We start from the raw sequence: 19,113 nt of genomic DNA, 5'->3' as shown, positions 1-19,113 counted from the left end.
TTTTGTATTTGCTTTGCAGGTATGGTAAGTCCTACTGTTATACTGTAATGTTACTTTGTTTTATTGTTAACCATCATTTGCTTAGCAGGTACGCCATTCTGCTGCAGCGCCGATTTATTTATCTTGACAGCAACAGCGTTTTGCTCCCCGATACATAAAGCCGCGACTCCAGCACTGTCGGAGGTGATTTCACCACCACAGTTAAAAAAGAGCATATATGCCGAAGCATGGGGGCATAAGTGGTGGAGTAGCGATCTGCTCCTACCTTTTGCGGGAGGATGCCCCCATGCTTCGGCATATATAAATGATGCATGTATGCCCACCATTAGAAGTGGGTGGATGAAGGGAGGTATTCTAATGGTGGGCATACCCACCGATCAATATTTTTTTTTCGTTCAGCCCACAGGCTGCATGAAAAAAAAATTACAATATATGCCCAACCAGTTCCAGCAACATACTGGTATGTTGCTGGACTTTAAGTGCTTATACCAGAATGATGCCTGCAGGTTTAGGTATCATCTTGGTATCATTCTTTTCAGCCAGCAGTCGGCTTTTATGTAAAAGCAATCCTAGCGGCTAATTAGCCTCTAGACTACTTTTACAAGCAGTGGGAGGGAATGTCCCCCCCACCCCGCACCATCTTCCATGGTTTTCTCAGGCTCTCCTGTCCCAACAGGGAACCTGAGAATGCAGCCGGTGGTTCCGCCAGCTGACCATAGAGCTGATCAGAGACCAGAATGGCTCCAATCATCTCTATGGCCTAAGACACCGGAAGCTACGAGCATTTCATGACTTAGATTTTGCGGGATGTAAACAGCGCCATTGGGAAATTGGGAAAGCATTTTATCACACCGATCTTGGTGTGGTCAGATGCTTTGAGGACAGAGGAGAGATCTAGGGTCTGATAGACCCTAATTTTTTCAAAAAAGAGTACCTGTCACTACCTATTGCAATCATAGGGGATATTTACATTCCCTGAGATAACAATAAAAATCATAAAAAAATATATATAAATGAAAGGAACAGTTTAAAAAAAAAAAAAAAAAAAAGCAAAATAAATAATAAAAAAAAAAAAAAACACCCCTGTCCCCCCCTGCTAAGGTGCAACGTCGAACGCAAGCGTAGGTCTGGTGTCATATGTAAACAGCAATTGCACCATGCATGTGAGGTATCACCACGAAGGTCAGATCGAGGGTACTAATTTTAGCAGTAGACCTCCTCCGTAAATCTAAAGTGGTCACCTGTAAAGGCATTTAAAGGCTTTTAAAAATGTACGTAGTTTGTCGCCGCTGCACGTTTCTGCGCAATTTTAAAGCATGTCGTGTTTGGTATCCATGTACTCGGCCTAAGATCATATTTTTTATTTCATCAAACATTTGGGCAATATAGTGATTTTTAGTGCATTAAAATAAAAAAAGTGTGTTTGTTCCCCAAAAAATGCGTTTGAAAAATCGCTGCGCAAATACCGTGTGAAAAAAAAATGAAACACCCACCATTTTAATCGGTAGGGCTTTTGCTTTAAAAAAACACTTCATGTTTGGGGGTTCAAAGTAATTTTCTTGCAAAAAAAAATATTTTTTCATGTAAACAAAAAGTGTCAGAAAGGGCTTTTTCTTCAAGTGGTTAGAAGAGTGGCTGATGTGTGACATAAGCTTCTAAATGTTGTGCATAAAATGCCAGGACAGTTCAAAACCTCCCCAAATGACCCCATTTTAGAAAGTAGACACCCCAAGCTATTTGCTGAGAGACATGTCGAGTCCATGGAATATTTTATATTTTGACAAAAGTTGTGGAAAAAATACATTATTATAAATTTTTTTTTTTTTTGCACAAAGTTGTCATTAAATGATATATTGCTCAAACATGCCATGGTTATATGTAAAATTACACCCCAAAATACATTCTGTTGCTTCTCCTGAGTACGGGGATACCACAAGTGTGAGACCTTTTGGGAGCCTAACCGCGTACGGTACCCCAAAATCCAAGCACCACCTTCAGGCTTTCTAAGGGTGTAAATTTTTGATTTCATTCCTCACTGCCTATCACAGTTTCGGAGGCCATGGAATGCCCAGATAGCACAAAATCCCCCCAAGTGACCCCATTTTGGAAAGGAGACACCCCAAGCTATTTGCCAAGAGGTATGGTGAGTATTTTGCAGACCTTTGTCACAAAGTTTTGAAAATTGAAAAAAAGAAAAAAATATACATTATTTTTTTTTTCTTCATTTTCAAAAACAAATGAGAGCTGCAAAATACTCACCATGTCTCTCGGCAAATAGCTTGGGGTGTCTACTTTCCAAAATGGGGTCATTTTGGGGTGCTATTTTGGCATTTTATGGCCTTCGAAACTGTGATAGGTAGTGAGGAGTGAAATCAAAAATTTACAACCTTAGAAATCCTGAAGGCGGTGCTTGGTTTTCGGGGCCCCGTACGCGACTAGGCTCCCAAAAAGTCCCACACATGTGGTATCCCCGTACTCAGGAGAAGCAGCAGAATTTATTTTGGGGTATCATTTCACATATGCCCCTGGCATGTGTGAGCAATATATCATTTAGTGACAACTTTGTGAAAAAAATAAAAAAATAAATAAAAGTTTGTAATTTTCCCGCAACTTGTGGCAAAATATAAAATATTCCATGGACTCAACATTCCTCTCAGCAAATAGCTTGGGGTGTCTACTTTCTAAAATGGGGTCATTTGTGGGGGTTTTGTGCCATCTTGGCATTTTATGGCCTTCAAAACTGTAATAGGTAGTGAGGAGTGAAATCAAAAATTTATGCCCTTAGAAAGCCTGAAGGCGGTTCTTGGCTTTCGGGGCCCCGTACGCAGCTAGGCTCCCAAAAAATCCCACACATGTGGTATCCCCGTACTCAGGAGAAGCAGCAGAATTTATTTTGGGGTGTCATTTCACATATGCCCATGGCATGCGTGAGCAATATATCATTTAGTGACAACTTTGTGAAAAAAAATATAAAAAAAAAAGTTTGTAAATTTCCCGCAACTTGCGGCAAAATATAAAATATTCCATGGACTCAACATGCCTCTCAGCAAATACTTGGGGTGTCTACTTTCTAAAATGGGGTCATTTGTGGGGGTTTTGTGCCATCTTGGCATTTTATGGCCTTCAAAACTGTGATAGGTAGTGAGGAGTGAACTCAAAAATTTACACCCTTAGAAATCCTGAAGGCGGTGCTTGGTTTTCGGGGCCCCGTACGCGACTAGGCTCCCAAAAAGTCCCACACATGTGGTATCCCCGTACTCAGGAGAAGCAGCAGAATTTATTTTGGGGTGTCATTTCACATATGCCCCTGGCATGTGTGAGCAATATATCATTTAGTGACAACTTTGTGAAAAAAATAAATAAATAAATAAAAGTTTGTAATTTTCCCGCAACTTGTGGCAAAATATAAAATATTCCATGGACTCAACATTCCTCTCAGCAAATAGCTTGGGGTCTCTACTTTCTAAAATGGGGTCATTTGTGGGGGTTTTGTGCCATCTTGGCATTTTATGGCCTTCAAAACTGTAATAGGTAGTGAGGAGTGAAATCAAAAATGTATGCCCTTAGAGAGCCTGAAGGCGGTTCTTGGCTTTCGGGGCCCCGTACGCAGCTAGGCTCCCAAAAAATCCCACACATGTGGTATCCCCGTACTCAGGAGAAGCAGCAGAATTTATTTTGGGGTGTCATTTCACATATGCCCATGGCATGCGTGAGCAATATATCATTTAGTGACAACTTTGTGAAAAAAAATATAAAAAAAAAAGTTTGTAATTTTCCCGCAACTTGCGGCAAAATATAAAATATTCCATGGACTCAACATGCCTCTCAGCAAATAGCTTGGGGTGTCTACTTTCTAAAATGGGGTCATTTGTGGGGGTTTTGGGCCATCTTGGAATTTTATGGCCTTCAAAACTGTAATAGGTAGTGAGGAGTGAACTCAAAAATGTACGCCCTTAGAAAGCCTGAAGGCGGTTCTTGGCTTTTGGGGCCCCGTACGCGGCTAGGTTCCCAAAAAGTCCCCCACATGGGGTATCCCCGTACTCGGGAGAAGCAGCAGAATTTATTTTGGGGTGTCATTTCACATATGCCCATAGCATGTGTGAGCAATATATCATTTAGTGACAACTTTGTGAAAAATTAATAAAGTTTGTAATTTTCCCGCAACTTGTGGCAAAATATAAAATATTCCATGGACTCAACATGCCTCTCAGCAAATAGCTTGGGGTGTCTACTTTCTAAAATGGGGTCATTTGTGGGGGTTTTGTGCCATCTTGGCATTTTATGGCCTTCAAAACTGTGATAGGTAGTGAGGAGTGAAATTACAAATGTATGCCCTTAGAAATCCTGAAGGCGGTGCTTGGCTTTCGGGGCCCCGTACGCGGCTAGGCTTCCAAAAAGTCGACCACATGTGCCCGTACTCAGGAGAGATATTGGTCGAAAATTTTGTGGTGTGTTGGGCTCTTTCCCTGGCTTCGGTAGAGTAATTATCAGAGCATTAAGCATTTCATTGGGAAGAGAAGAGGAGGAGGCAGCGTCATTGCACACTTGGGATAGGTAGGGAGCCAAAGTAGTACTGAATTGTTTATAGTACTCATTAGTTAAGCCGTCAGGCCCTGGTGATTTGTGGGAAGGCAAGGTTGATACTATGTTTTGAACTTCTAAGTGTGTGAAGGGGGTGTTCAGGTCAGAGATGTGTTGTTGTGATAATGTTGGTAGGTCGATCGTTTGAAGAAAGGAATTGATGTCAGCAATAGAGGGTTGAGTGGTGTTGGGGTCATCTTTCAAGTTATATAAAGTATGGTAGTACTGGCTAAAGGCATCTGCAATAGCTTGAGGGTCTAGAAGTTTCTGCTTTGTGGTTGGATGAAAGAGATGATGTATTCTAGATTTAGCATAGTGACCCTTGATCCTTAGAGCAAGTGCTTTCCCCGCCTTGTTACCTGTAGTATAATAGTGTGCTTTGAATTTCGTGTTGGTGCGAGTATGATATTCTAGTAGTAAATTTCTAAGTTCCTGTCTAAGGAGGACTAACTGGTCTTTTGAATTAGGGTCTGGTGTGGTTTGGTTTTGAACATCGAGTGCATGAATTTTGGCTATTAATGTGTCTAGACGCTGTGATCTCCTCCTCTTCTCTCGAGCAGAGAGTTGCATTATAATCCCTCTGACGAATGCCTTATGAGCATTCCAGAGGACAGTATTACTGGAGACTGAGCCAGTATTAAGGGTAAAAAACTCTTCAAGCTGGTTACGTATGTACAAGGAGTGTTCCGGAGAGTGAATGATGTCCGCATTCGCTCTCCATACCGTATGCCGTGGGGAGTTCAGATGATCAGTGACAGTTAGTGAGATCGGAGCGTGGTCCGACCAAGTGATCGTACCAATTCCTGATTCGGTGGAGTTGGTCAGCGTCCATTTATCTACAAGGAAGTAGTCAATTCTCGTGTAGCAGTTATGTCTGTGGGAAAAAAAGGAGTAGTCTCTTTCGGTGGTATGTTGGCATCTCCAGATGTCGTATAAGTCGTTGTTCCGTATGAAGGTAGTCATAGGGGAGGATAGCCTGGAGGAACGGGAGGAGGCATCCATGAAATTATCTGGAACTATGTTAAAGTCCCCACAGACAATGAGACATCCCTGTCGGAACTTGTTAAGCTTGTTCATCAGTCTAGAGAGGAATTTAATTTGGCCCGTATTGGGAGAGTAGACGTTAACGATAGTATATCTGGTTTTGTTGAGGGTACAATCCAGGGCTATATATCTTCCATCCTCGTCCTCCATGCTATTGTGGAGGGCGAAGGTGACAGTGTCTTTTACCGCTATCATAACCCCATTACGTTTGTCAGGTCCTGAGGAGTGAAAGATGTGAGGAAAATGGCGATTGGAACAACGGGGGCTGTCTAGCTTTTTGAAGTGGGTCTCTTGGAGGCAGAGGACATCACATTTGGATTGGAGAGCGGTCCTCCACATGGAGGATCTCTTCGCTGGGTGGTTAAGTCCTTTAGTGTTAAGGGATAGAAATTTCGGCATTGTGCAGGTCAGGTGCAGATGTCAGGCGTGGTGGTCGGTACTTACAGTGAGTGAGGTTCTCTATAAGATGTCAGATGGTGTCCGGATGCGGGTTCCTGTAGCCGGAGCAGGTGCAGTTCTCAAAACAGAGGCAAACCAGGGAAGAGGAGAAGCAGGAACAGTGGAAAGAAAGGGTAGAAATTAGTACTTCAGTAGTGGTAGGCAGAACAATAAAGAGGTACTTAATACTGTAGTGCAGAACAGCCAAAAAAAAAACACTAGGCTGTTGAAACTATGCGGGGTGAAAGTTTATGGATAACACATCTCGAGCAGGGCACCAACCGGAGTAATGTGGTGCAGAACATGAATTGAAGCGGGTGAGCATCGCCAGCAGTAAAGATTCAGCGGGCATTAGGCGGTTGTTTAGGATATAGAGGTGGAGAAGGCCCTTTACGGTTGTTGGACTGTACGGCAGGCTCTTCCGGGAGAATATCCCATTGTTGTAGAAGCTTTATGCCCTCAGGTACTGATGTAATAATGTGTTTAGACCCATTCCTGGTTACAATGAGTTTAGTCGGGTAACCCCATTGATAGGGGATTTTGTGGTTGAACAGCGGTTTGGTAATCGTTATCAGCTGTTTGCGCAGTTGTCTGGTGTGTTGAGACAGATCCGCAAATAGTTGTAGATCAGAGAATGGTTCCGGTAGCCTATTCATATGCCGGGACTTGAACATTAGCTGATCTTTAGCATGATAGAAGTGCACCCTCATCAGGACATCCCTGGGTATGGTGTCAGCCAAGTGCGACGGCTTAGGGATGTGGTGTATGCGATCAATAATGGTCTCCATCGGTGACAGATCAGGTAGCAGTGTTGAGATCATTTTCCTGGCGTAGGTGTTAAGGTCATGAGGTAATATCGATTCGGGGATACCCCTGATCTTGACGTTATTACGTCTAGAGCGGTCTTCGAGGTCCGCCATTTTGGATTTCATCCATTTTTGTTCGTCATGTGTGTGGTCTTGGGCATCCACTAGGTCATTAACCGTAATAGTCAGGTCACTCATATGGTGTTCAATACGTTGGATTTTTTGCCCCATATGTAGCATATGAGATGAAAACTGGGTAAACATGGATGATAGTTCATTATGTATAGAAGATTGCAAGGAGATGAGCATCTCCTTCATAGTAGTGTCCAGGACAGGCTGGTCTGATGTGGGGAAGGCCGCAATAGCTGAGGGCTGGCGTGTGGGTAAGATGGATGCAGGGCTTACCTCAGAGTTGGGCCCTGCAGAATCCATTCGCATCCGCGCTTTGGCAGGGCTGTTACTGGCTGAAGAGGGAGAATTCTGTGGAGATATTGCAGGGGAGTGCTGCTGGATGGATATTGCAGATTCGTCCGCATCAGGGAGGTCAGTGTAATCCGAAGGTTTTCTGACAGGGCCGCGGGCGCCATCTTGGATTTCTGTGTCAGGCGGCTGAGTAAAATAATCGGTCAATTTCTTCGGCGTCCGGTATTCCTTCCGCTTTCGGTTCGCCTGAGGCATAGCTGGGCTCTTCGGTAGTCACCCGGTCGTGTTAGGGAGTTCGTACGTGTGCTCTGTACGGCGATGCTCCGTTCGAAAGTCCGGTCGGTGCGGGAGCTGAGGAGTCAGACGTCCATCCTGCTCGGCGGTTAGCCACGCCCCATGTGCCCGTACTCAGGAGAAGCAGCAGAATGTATTTTGGGGTACAATTCCACATATAACCATGGCATGTGTGAGCAATATATCATTTAGTGACAACTTTGAGGCAAAAAAAAATAAAATATTCAATGGGCTCAACAGGCCTCTTATCAATTTCCTTAGGGTGTCTACTTTCCAAAATGGGGTCATTTGGGGGGGGTTTGTACTGCCCTGCCATTTTAGCACCTCAAGAAATGAGATAGGCAGTCATAAACTAAAAGCTGTGTAAATTCCAGAAAATGTACCTTAGTTTGTAGATGTGACAACTTTTGCGCAAACCAATAAATATACAGTTATTGACTTTTTTTTACCAAAGACATGTGTCTGAATACATTTTGGCCTAAATGTATGACTAAAATTGAGTTTATTGGATTTTTCTAATAACAAAAAGTAGACAATATCATTTTTTTTCAAAATTTGCGGTCTTTTTGCGTTTATATCGAAAAAAATAAAAATCGCAGAGTCAGTCAAATACCTTCAAAAGAAAGCTCTATTTGTGGGAAAAAAAAAAGGATGCAAATTTCGTTTGGGTACAACATTGCATGACCGCGCAATTACCAGTTAAAGCAGCGCAGTGCCAAATTGTAAAAAGACCTCTGGTCATTGACCAATGGTCCGGTCTGAAAGTGGTTAAGCTAACACTGATCAAAGTAGAAAAAACATGCCACTTTTATGCCACATCTTCTGGTATTGCAAGCCTTTAAAATACTTTTGGAAACAGGTCCATACCATACTCTAATCCAGAGGGTTAATCCTCTGATGTGGCCTGTGACCTCCTGCTCTTGGATGGTGGTCCACATTTAGGATATGCATACTAGGCCAGGATACAGCATTGTTTTCCATGATAACTATTGGCTTGCTTCCAAAGTGACTTACATTTAAGTAAGTTATGTGATTTATTTTTATTGTCTTGTATCTGAATGAGCTTCCCTCTGAGAGCTGTGTGTTAATCCACAATGTTTATATAAATATATACATTTTTATACACCACTGGAAAGCTATACATGAGCCTTACTGCCACCAGTATCATGCAATAGGAATACTAGCACTGCATATGGTACCACCATCCTCAGGAGATACCTGGGAAGTGATGTGTAAGTTGACATTGTAAGGCCGCGTACACACGGGCGGACTGTTCGCCCAACTTTGTCCGCTGAACAGTGTTTGGGCGGACAGTCCGCTCGTGTGTGGGCTTTCAGCGGACAGTTTCAGCGGACAGTTTGACGGACAAGGTTTTTCGGAATTTCCGAAAAACTGTCCGCTGAAACCTTGTTTCAGCGAACAGTCCGCTCATGTGTAGGCTTGTTCGTCAAACAAAGTTGCGCGCATGCTCAGAAAGGATTTACACGCCGAAAGTTATAATGCAGTGTATAGGACGTCGTATTTTTCGTCCCGTCGTACGTGCCGTTCACGTCATCGCGCACGGTTTCAGCAAACTGTTCGTCCGTCGTGTGTGGCCATGTCCGTCCATGCTAATTTTGAGCGGACTGTTTGCCGAAACTGTTTGACGGACAAAGTTGGGCGAACAGTCCGCGCGTGTTTACGCGGCCTAAGACATAAGATGTTGATAATATTAATATCATTATAGGATTTATGCCTATTATCGTCAGTTCTTTTCTTCAGTTAGGCCATTTTTCTTTGCAACCAAGCTAAGGAGGTCCCGAGGAAGCTAATCGAAATGCGTCAACCTCTTGAATCGATTTACAAAGATTAATAATGATGGTTATGAGTATGGCAGACTGTCAGGGCTGGGCCCAGCCCTTCCTTCTTTGAGCCGGCCGCTCAGCTGTCAGCTAATTGCCAGCTCCTATCTGTTCACAGTTACTCACCTGTTGATGATATCCTGCTCATCAGTCCTGCTTACTTAAGCCTTCCAGTCCAGAGGTTCTCTGCCTTGGTCACATCTCTAGAGATGCTCCCCTGTGTTCCTGTTAAAGACTTGCTTGGCTGACCTTCTGGCTCCCAAATGTTTTGGCTTGTCTGACTATCCGTTCCGGTTCCTGAACTCCGGCTATGTTTACTCTGTTTACCTTTTTTTTATTATTATTAAACAAGTGTGATTTAACTGTACTTCTGTCTCAGTCTGATTCATGATTTCTGACACCAACATCATATTTGGAATTGTATTCTAATGTTTTTAGCATAAAACATTTTTTAGTCTTGTAATACAATATTATTACTTTTATAATCGTGTGTGGTTGTCCCTCTCTGGTACAGGTAAAGTCCAATATTTCTTAAAACTTTTTTTGTAGACTCTAAGGCTCCATGCACACTGGAGCTCATAAACTGCAGTTTATTGGAGTTTGGGCGTTTTTTTTAAAAGCTCATAAACTTCACTCTATGTTAGCCTATGTGTCCATGCACACATGGACGTTTTTCAGCTTTAATGAGCAGTGGAGTTTATGGGCTTTTATCTGAACGCCAGAAATTCGCGTTCAAAGTGCCGTTTTTCACCACCAAAAAACGACAAACGCTGATAAACGCTCATAAACACGCATTAATTAGTGTTCGGCATTCTATTTTTTCAATGCATTGTGGGAGTTTGGAATGTACTGTGGGATTTTTGGAGTGTCCTCTGTGTATTTTTATTGAAAACGCCCATAAACGCTAACGCTAATAAACGCTCATAAACGCTAGTACAAAACGCTGTTAAAAGCAAGTTTTTCAACCAGCGTTTTCTGCCAGCAATCTGGCGTCCAGAAAAAGCTTTTTTGAGCTTCAGTGTGCATGGAGCCTAACTGGAATGGATGAGGTACTGCCATAATAGCCAACAATTTTTGTGGACGGAGCCAGCGGTATAGGTGGCTCTGGAGGGAGCAGAGCTGCATACATTTCTTCTATAGTACCAGCTCCTGTCCCAGGTGTAGCGATACCAAATGCACTCCGCCTGAGATAGCAACATTTCTACAGCCGAAACCTGGCAAAGCATGCAGAAGGGGCAATTCATGGAGATCATAAAGTGAAGCTTTTGGGCTCTGAAACTTATTTTTGTACCTCGCCATCCCCTTCTTCCCAGACCCCAACAAAAAGCCTGTTTTTTTTTTTCTTCTACTTTTCCATTCATTCATTTTTTTTTTTCGGTTTTATTTTATATTAATTTTTGTCACAGGAAAAAATGCAAAATTAAAGAAAAATAAATCTTTACTTTATTTTATATAACTTTACAATGCTTTGTTTCAGAATCATAATTTTTGGGTAATTTAAAACAGCAAAAAATGTAGAATAAAATGTATACTTTTTATATCTACAGCCACATTCATTTTTTTTTAAGCTAACTTTGATCAAATTAGATTTTTTTTGTCTAATGCCCCATACATTGATTTTTTTTATGTCTAGGGATTGCAAAAAAATGTAAACATTTTCAAGACAGTATCACCAAAAGGATGTCTTGTTTGTCCTAAAAAAAAATCATATATGTTATCTTATGTTTTTCTTTAATATATGTTATCTGTATTGGATATTTTATCTTTGTATAACTATATATGCTATATATAATATACATATACTGTATGTTACATATGATTATATATGTTATCTTTGCTATCTTAAGTAATGAAAGAGTAATTGTCGAAAAAACAGGCCCAATAGCAGAAATGTTTAAGTTGCTCTGATCCATGGGGCTGATGCGAGATCTGAAAGGGTTAACATGCATTACATACAGTACATATGAAAAAAAAAAAAAAAATATATATATATATATATATATATATATATATATATATACACATTGCAACCCCTTTAGATGTGTTTGTATAGCTCGTCTCTGTTCAGGTGTGGTACATATGAATGCTGATGCACCCAGAAAGATCCAAACAATAGTTATAGACAGAAACCAAGCAAAGTTCAACACAGTAAAGGGAAAAGGTCATTCATACTCCACACAAAGCACAATGTCAGCATGTGAGTGTGTAAGCAGTAAAGGACATATATAAGGGCCATAGATATCCCAGCAGTTACTGGTGCAAACGAATAGCAGCACGGTGACAAATCAAGCAAAATGGGAAAGGTGAGTTTATAAAAACAGGTTTTTTTGGGGGGGGGGGGGGGGGAATTAAGTATTTTTTGTTTACAATATTTTATTAGGTGTTGCAGCCTCTGGGGCCTTTCAAAAAGGTGTGTATATGTAATGACAGGTCATGTGACACTTAGATTGCACACAGGTGGACATCATTTCACTAATTATGGGATTTCTGAAGGTAATTGGTTGCACCAGAGCTTTTTATGGGCTTCATAACAAAGGGGGTGAATACATACGCACATGCCAATTATCAGTTTTTTATTTCTGAAAAATAGTTTTATGTATATATTTTTCTAATTTTACTTCACCAACTTAGACTATTGTGTTCTGATCCATCAGATATAATTCAGATTAAAAACACATTGAACTAAAGGCTGTAATGTAACAAAATAGGTAAAAAGCCAAGGGGGGTGAATACTTTTGGAAGGCACTGTATGCATTCAGTGTGGAACATTCCATCCATTTATTAGATAATCAAGTAAAATTAATTTCATGGTTCATATGACTAAATGTCTACTCCTTTTATTCCATTAGATCATCTTCTACGAGGACAAGAACTTCCAGGGTCGCTCCCACGAGTGTCACTCTGAATGTCCCGACTTGTCCTCATACTTCAGACGCTGCAACTCCATCCGTGTGGAAAGTGGGAACTGGATCCTGTATGAGCTCCCCAACTACAGAGGACACCAGTACTTCCTCCATAGAGGAGACTATCCAGACTTCCAGCAGTGGATGGGCTACAATGACTCCATTAAGTCTTGTCGTCTGAGCCCCCAGGTAATACAATACAGTACAATGGGAATTAAAGCATACCGCTGACCCTAGCCATGAGACAAATTTCTTGTGTAGTCAGATTAGGATCTTGATGGTGCCTGTGATCCATCTTACACTGTCAATCTTAAGACATGCCAAAAAAACACAGTCCAAAAATGTCTAAAAATCATTAAATAAATAATACACATGAGGGGTCCTCAAAAAGTGTCCATACTTTAATATTTTCGTTGGAAATAATGAGGGAGAGGAGTTTTGCTGATGGCATTAAAAAGGTACGACAATGGGAAAAATGCATAGCAAAGGAAGGGGAATATGTAGAAAAGTTATATACTTTGTTCTTGATAAGAGTTTAAAAAAATGTGGACATTTTTTGAAGAACACACACACATATATATATATATATATATATATATATAGTGAAGTTTGGGGATACTTGCTCCGCGGGATTAAAGCGGGATTCCACCCTAAAGTGGAACCTCCGCTGATCGGAACCCCCCCCCTCCGGTGTCACAATTGACACCTTTCAGGGGGGAGGGGGGTGGAGATACCTGTCAAAGACAGGTATTTTCACCCACTTCCGGGCATAGACTCCCACGGGAGTCTACGCCATTTCCTGCCCTGCCGCGCTGTCTGCTGGGACACACACGGGTCCCAGTGACAGCGCAGAGATTTCCTATTGCGCGGCGCGGCTCGCGCATGCGCAGTAGGGAAGCGGGAAGTGAAGCCGATTCGCTTTACTTCCTGATTCCCTCACCTCGAATGGCGGCGGCAGCAGCCAAGGCCCGAGCGGTCGATCGGCCTCGGCTGCCGGCATGGCTGGAACCCAGGACAGGTGAGTGTCCATTTATTAAAAGTCAGCAGCTGTAGTATTTATAGCTGCTGGCTTTTAATATTTTTTTTTTGGGCGGAATCCCTCTTTAAGTGCATAAACCGTTATAAGGAGAAACCAAAATATAGTTATTTATAATTAAATCAAAAATAAAGCTTTTCTTCAGCATATAAAAAAAACATAAATTAAAGTCCGCTTATCTTCAGCACAAATAATACGAAAAGAAAGTTCTGTAGACAGGTCTTCACCAAAAAGTTTCTTTAGAGTCCTTGCAGAGATCTTTTTGCAGCCTCCATAACAGCAAAACAGCAAATACAACAACACAGCCAGACAGCTCCTCAGACAGGTGTTAACCCCCTGTGGGCCGAATCCCTGTGGTCAGGGAGGGAGGCTCTTTCCCACCCAAACGTCACTTCAGAGCCTCCCAAATTCCGGGTCCCAACTATCTCTCTTAAAATATAGAGAGAACCACGAGTCAGTCTTCTCCCGAAACTATCCCCGGAATTTGTCACCCATTTTTGGGTGACCCCCTGAGGCCTACCATGATTCCCTTAAAGGGACCACATCCCGAATATGGGCGCCACATAGCACCCGTCCAGGACCCAACCTTGGCGTCCTGTACAATATATATATATATATATATATATATATATATATATATATATATATATATATATAGACTGGAAGCGAGAGAAAAAAAACTCCCAAGTGAGAGAACACCTGACAGTTTCCTTTCTCCTCTACACTCTGTACAAAGCTGAGGCTTGGCTGCATTATGTTTCAATTGGTAGTGTTGATGTTACAGGTTTGACTGCTTGCTTAATTTCAAGTTTTGTTTCCTTCTTTAGCACCATGGTTCCTTTAGAATCAGGATTTATGAGAGAGAAGACTTCAGAGGTCAGATGATGGAGTTCACTGAGGATTGCTCTCATGTCTATGAGAGATTCCGCTACAATGACATAAATTCTGTCCATGTCCATGAAGGCTACTGGATGTTCTATGAGGAGCCCAACTACAAGGGACGTCAGTATTACCTGAGACCTGGAGAGTACAGGAGATACAGCGACTGGGGAGCCACAAGCCCCAGAATTGGGTCCTTCAGACGTCTCCATCACTCCTATTAAATGTTTAAAAACTTTTTACGTTTTCTGTTTGACAATAAACTTGATAAAGACATTTTTTCTGTATGTTTTTCATTTATGCAATGTTGATTTTCGATGAGAATTTGTAAAGTGCAGCAACCCACACAACCAGAGACAGAGACACGATCATCTATATGAAAATATAGTGTACACTGGATGAGAGTTGCATTCCATCATAAAATCGTGTATTAATTTATTCCATGTACAATAGGTTGGTTGCTTATATACACTATATTACGAAAAGTACTGGGATGCCTGTTTTTACATAGATATGAACTTTAATGGCATCCCAGTCTTAGTCTGTAGGGTTCAATATTGAGTTGGCCCACCCTTTGCAGCTATAACAGTTTCAACTATTCTGGGAAGGCCGTCCACTAGGTTTAGGAGTGTGTCTATGGGAATGTTTGACCATTTCATCAAACTCGCTCATCCATGTCTTTATGGACCTTGCTTTGTGCACTGGTCCAAATCATATAGTGGAGGGGGGATTATGATGTGGGGTTGGACTTGGCCTCTTAGTTCCAGTGAAGGAAACTCTTAAGGCATCGGCATACCAAGAATTTCATGCTCCCAACTTTGTGGGAACAGTTTGGGGATAGTCCCTTCCTGTTCCAACATGACTGCACAAAGCAAGGTCCATAAAGACATGGATGAGCGAGTTTGGGGTGGAGGAACTTGACTGGCTGCACAGTGTCCTGACATAAACCCTATTGAACACCTTTGGGATGAATTAGAGTGGATACTACGAGCACCTGGCCTCACAAATGCACTTTTGGAAGAATGGTCAAACATTCATATAGACCAGTGATGGCAAACCTTGGCACTCCAGATGTTTTGGAACTACATTTTCCATGATGCCTAACTACACTGCAGAGTGCATGAGCATCATGGGAAATGTAGGTCCAAAACATCCGGGGTGCCAAGGTTCGCCATCACTCCCATAGACACACTAAACCTTATGGACAGCCTTTCTAGTCTTCCCAGAAGCTGTTCTAGCTGCAAAGGGAGGGCCAAATCAATTTTTAACCCTATTGACTAAGAATGGGCTGCCATTAAAATTCATGTGTGTGTAAAGGCAGGTGTCCCGGTACTTTTGGCTAGATAGTGTATCTGGCAAGATTTACAATGGTGGTGGAACCCTCCTACATATAAATACTACATTTAGACATAGTTTTAGGACCTGGGGGATAAGACAACTTCCAGACGCTCTGGGATGCTAAGCAGACGTTTTATCCGCTAAGCGGACGTTGTAACCTCTAAGCCACAGATCTGCCACATATGAGAACCTCCTACACATAAATACTGCATTTCTTTGGACATACAGGTGATGGAATTACATTACTCAAGAGTTATTCTTCTTGATGTATTCTGTGATATTTGCTGGTTCTTTGTGGGTGAGTGTAGAATAGTGATGTTACCCTCAAATTTTTGGGAATTACATTTTGATTTCTGATGTTGATATACATATCACATTTTTTGAGTTCAAATTATGATTATTTGGAAATAATAAAAAACACAAAAACCATGACTCATTTTAAATTTGCATCAGCAATGGTATTGTTTATGCATTGTAAAGACACCTGTGTGCGTTTGGGTAAAGATTGCTATGAGATGGAGAGTACAAAGTAAAAGTGACAGAGAAAAATATATTTTACCAAAACATTAAAACATTCCACATTCTAGCGTTCTTAAAAGCAAAATATTTGAAGTAGAAGCAACAATGTTGCAAAGGAAAATTTATTTCAGAGAAAGATACATTTCATCTCAACATTAAAAGGATTTATTTGGGAACGTTACAATTGTACCATTAGAATCAATGGCTAAAACTTGCATTGGACTATAATGGTGCCAAGTTTAACACAGCGCTCATTCTGGTATGTACTGTAGTGCCCTGTAAAAAAGACGCTGGAGCTAAAATGAGCGCTATTTGCAGGTCTGAGCTTGCCCAGTTGTGTTGGCACCTAGGTGTACAAAAACGGGGAATTTATCTCTTCGCATACTTTTAAAGATATTTCAGTGTAGAAATCACATTTTCACACAGTTTAAAAGCAGATTATCTTTAAATAATATAATGAGAAAACACAAAATTGTTGCAGTAAGGTTTTCGGACCATACAAGTTTATGTCATCCGTGGGATGGGGGAGGGGTAGAAATTGTCTGAGATCTGAACATGTAGTCCAAAAATCCATAAAGTGGGAAATCAGAAAGTCAATAGTAAATTAGAACTGATATAAGGAGGACTTGTGATAAGGATATATTTGGTGGGGGTCTGTAGCCTGGGTGGTTTACCGCAGGGGGTGTAGATGGCACTGAGAAGGCAGCGTGCTGAAGGGTAGAAGAACCTCTGGCAAAAAGCATAAGAAAGACAAGCAGTGCCAGATCTAAGTGCAGCAATGAGATAACATGTTTTAATGAAAAGTAATGCACTTACTAAAAACAAGCTGAAATCTGATGCCTAATGAAGGAGCATGCATGCTCCGAACACGTGCATGTCACAGCATCATCACACCGCGATCTGGAACTCTCCAACTGACGTCCCCCTTCCCATTTATTTGTGAAAGTTACAATTGTACCATTAGAATCAATGGCTAAAACTTGCATTGGACTATAATAGCGCCGATTTTCACTTCCAAAAAATTCTCTTTAACTCAGCGCTCAGCACTTCTGGTATTTACTATAGCGCCCTGTAAAAAAGACACTGGAGCTAAAATGAGAGCTATTTGCAGGTCTGAGCATGCTCAGTTGTGTTGGCACCTAGTTGTCCAAAAACAGGGAATTTATCTCTTCTCAAACTTTTAAAGATAGATGCAGGATCTTTCTCGGCCGCGCTGGTGGTCTCTGGTGTCCCGGGCTTGAGGCTGCAGAGCGCACGAGGAGGATGTCAGTTGGAGAGTTCCAGGTCACGCTATGTGATGATGCTGTGACGTGCACGTGTTTGGAGCATGCATGCTCCTTTATCAGGCATCTGATGCTTCATCCGGCATCTGATGCTCCTTCATTAGGCATCTGATGCCTTATGAAGGAGCAGGCATGCTCCAAATGCGTGCACGTCACAGCATCATCACACCGCGACCTGGAACTATCCAACTGATGTCCTCCTCCTGCACTCTGCAGCCTCAAGCCCGGGACACTGGAGACCACCAGCGCCGCCGAGAAAGATCCTGCAACGCCATCCGAATGCTCATATTTGGACCCTGTCGCTGAATCTGATCTTAGCTAAGATGTGCCTGCTTTCACCTTGTCTTTAGTAGGTGCATTACTTTTCATTAAAACATGTTAACTCATTGCTGCACTTAGATCTGGTGCTGCTTGTCTTTCTTATGTCTTTAAATAATATACTGTATATTTCAGTACCATTCAGGCAATTATATCATGTTCTAAACATTATTTTCATGTGCAATTCTCCAGGTTTTAGCAGAGTAAGGGTTTGGGTGCTATTTGGTTTCAGGGAACTATAGTTAATTCAATTTTGGGAGTTTTTTTTCTTTAGCAGTGCCATAGTGAATACCATTTTAGCTCTAATTTGCGCTAATTACCACGATTAGTGCTAATCCGAGGTAATCAGTGCTAATTAGCATCGTGCCACTATAGTAAATGACCCCCAGTGTTTGTTGTTTATTTTAACAGTAAAGTATTTGTTATCTAGATGTACACTATTTTGTCAAAAGTATTGGGACACCTGCCTTTACACGCACATGAACTTTAAAGAGGAAGTAAACTCTCCCACTCTGATGCTTTTTTTCATTTAGTCCATTATAATAAGTAATTATCAAACTATAACCACTCTAATCCAGCCCAAATTGCATATTACTTACTGTTTAAAGAAACTTTAAAAAACTTGTTTCCAGGGGTTAGGCAGCGCCATTTTAAGTATTGTTTTCTGAGTCCACAGTGGAGTTTATTTCTGCCCTTACATTGAGCACTTCCTGTATTGTTAACCAAGCCTCCTTCTCAATCCAACGTTTCTATGGCAACTCTGCTTCCCTGTTCATAGCTGACTTGTTTATTTCATAGTATTTACTTGTGCTGATTACCTAGTGTTTGCCTGTATGAGTCCTATCAGCTTCAGCTGATAAGACTGCAGTACTGCTGTCCCATTCCCTGCTTTACACTGTATGTGAGGTCACATGGTCACATGGTGTGTAGAAGGAAGCTCTGAATGAGTCTGAAGTCTCCAGGGAGTTCAGTGCTGTGTGCCGTAGGAAGTCCTGGTAACAGATAGATAAGGCACAGAGAGTGTGCTGTAAATCAGGGGAGATCTGGGCATGCTTAGTGACATCATTCTAAAGATCAAAAAGGATTACAACAATACTAAGCAAGTAAGGAGATATCTACAAGCAGTGTTCATTAGGGGTTTTTTTATGCTGACTCACATGGGACAAAGTTGTAGGGGAGGGTTTAAAACCACTTTAATGCATCCCAGTCTTAGCCCGTAGGGTTCAATACTGAGTTGGCCCACCCTTTGCAGCTATAACAGCTTCAACTCTTCTGGGAAGGCTGTCCACAAGGTTTAGGAGTGTGTCTATGGGAATGTTTGGCCTGTTCTTTCAGAAGCGCATTTGTGAGGTCGGGTACTGATGTTTGACGAGAAGGCCTGGCTTGCAGTCTCCACAATTTCATGCTCCC

General features: G+C 41.7%; 1 protein-coding gene across 2 annotated transcripts in view; it reads left to right on the top strand.

The window, feature by feature from the left end:
• Positions 1 to 14,521, top strand: part of LOC143975653 (gamma-crystallin-3-like) — a 39,445-nt gene extending 24,924 nt beyond the window's left edge. Inside the window, exons 1-3 of one of the 2 annotated variants that reach the window (XM_077478143.1) lie at positions 11,614 to 11,730; positions 12,277 to 12,519; positions 14,194 to 14,521. In XM_077478143.1, coding sequence (XP_077334269.1) covers positions 11,722 to 11,730; positions 12,277 to 12,519; positions 14,194 to 14,469 — 528 coding nt within the window. In that variant the 5' untranslated portion in view covers positions 11,614 to 11,721 and the 3' untranslated portion in view covers positions 14,470 to 14,521. Of the gene's footprint in view, positions 1 to 11,613; positions 11,731 to 12,276; positions 12,520 to 14,193 lie in introns of those variants that run through there. The other variant, XM_077478145.1, reaches the window with a different exon arrangement.
• Positions 14,522 to 19,113: the final 4,592 nt, after the last annotated feature.

This window comes from Lithobates pipiens, unplaced genomic scaffold (genome assembly GCF_037356315.1).
Source record: "Lithobates pipiens isolate NorthernLeopardFrog02 unplaced genomic scaffold, aLitPip1_a1.2 Scaffold_13, whole genome shotgun sequence".
Classification (NCBI taxonomy): Eukaryota; Metazoa; Chordata; class Amphibia; order Anura; family Ranidae; genus Lithobates; species Lithobates pipiens.
This window is presented reverse-complemented; position numbering and strand designations above follow the sequence as displayed.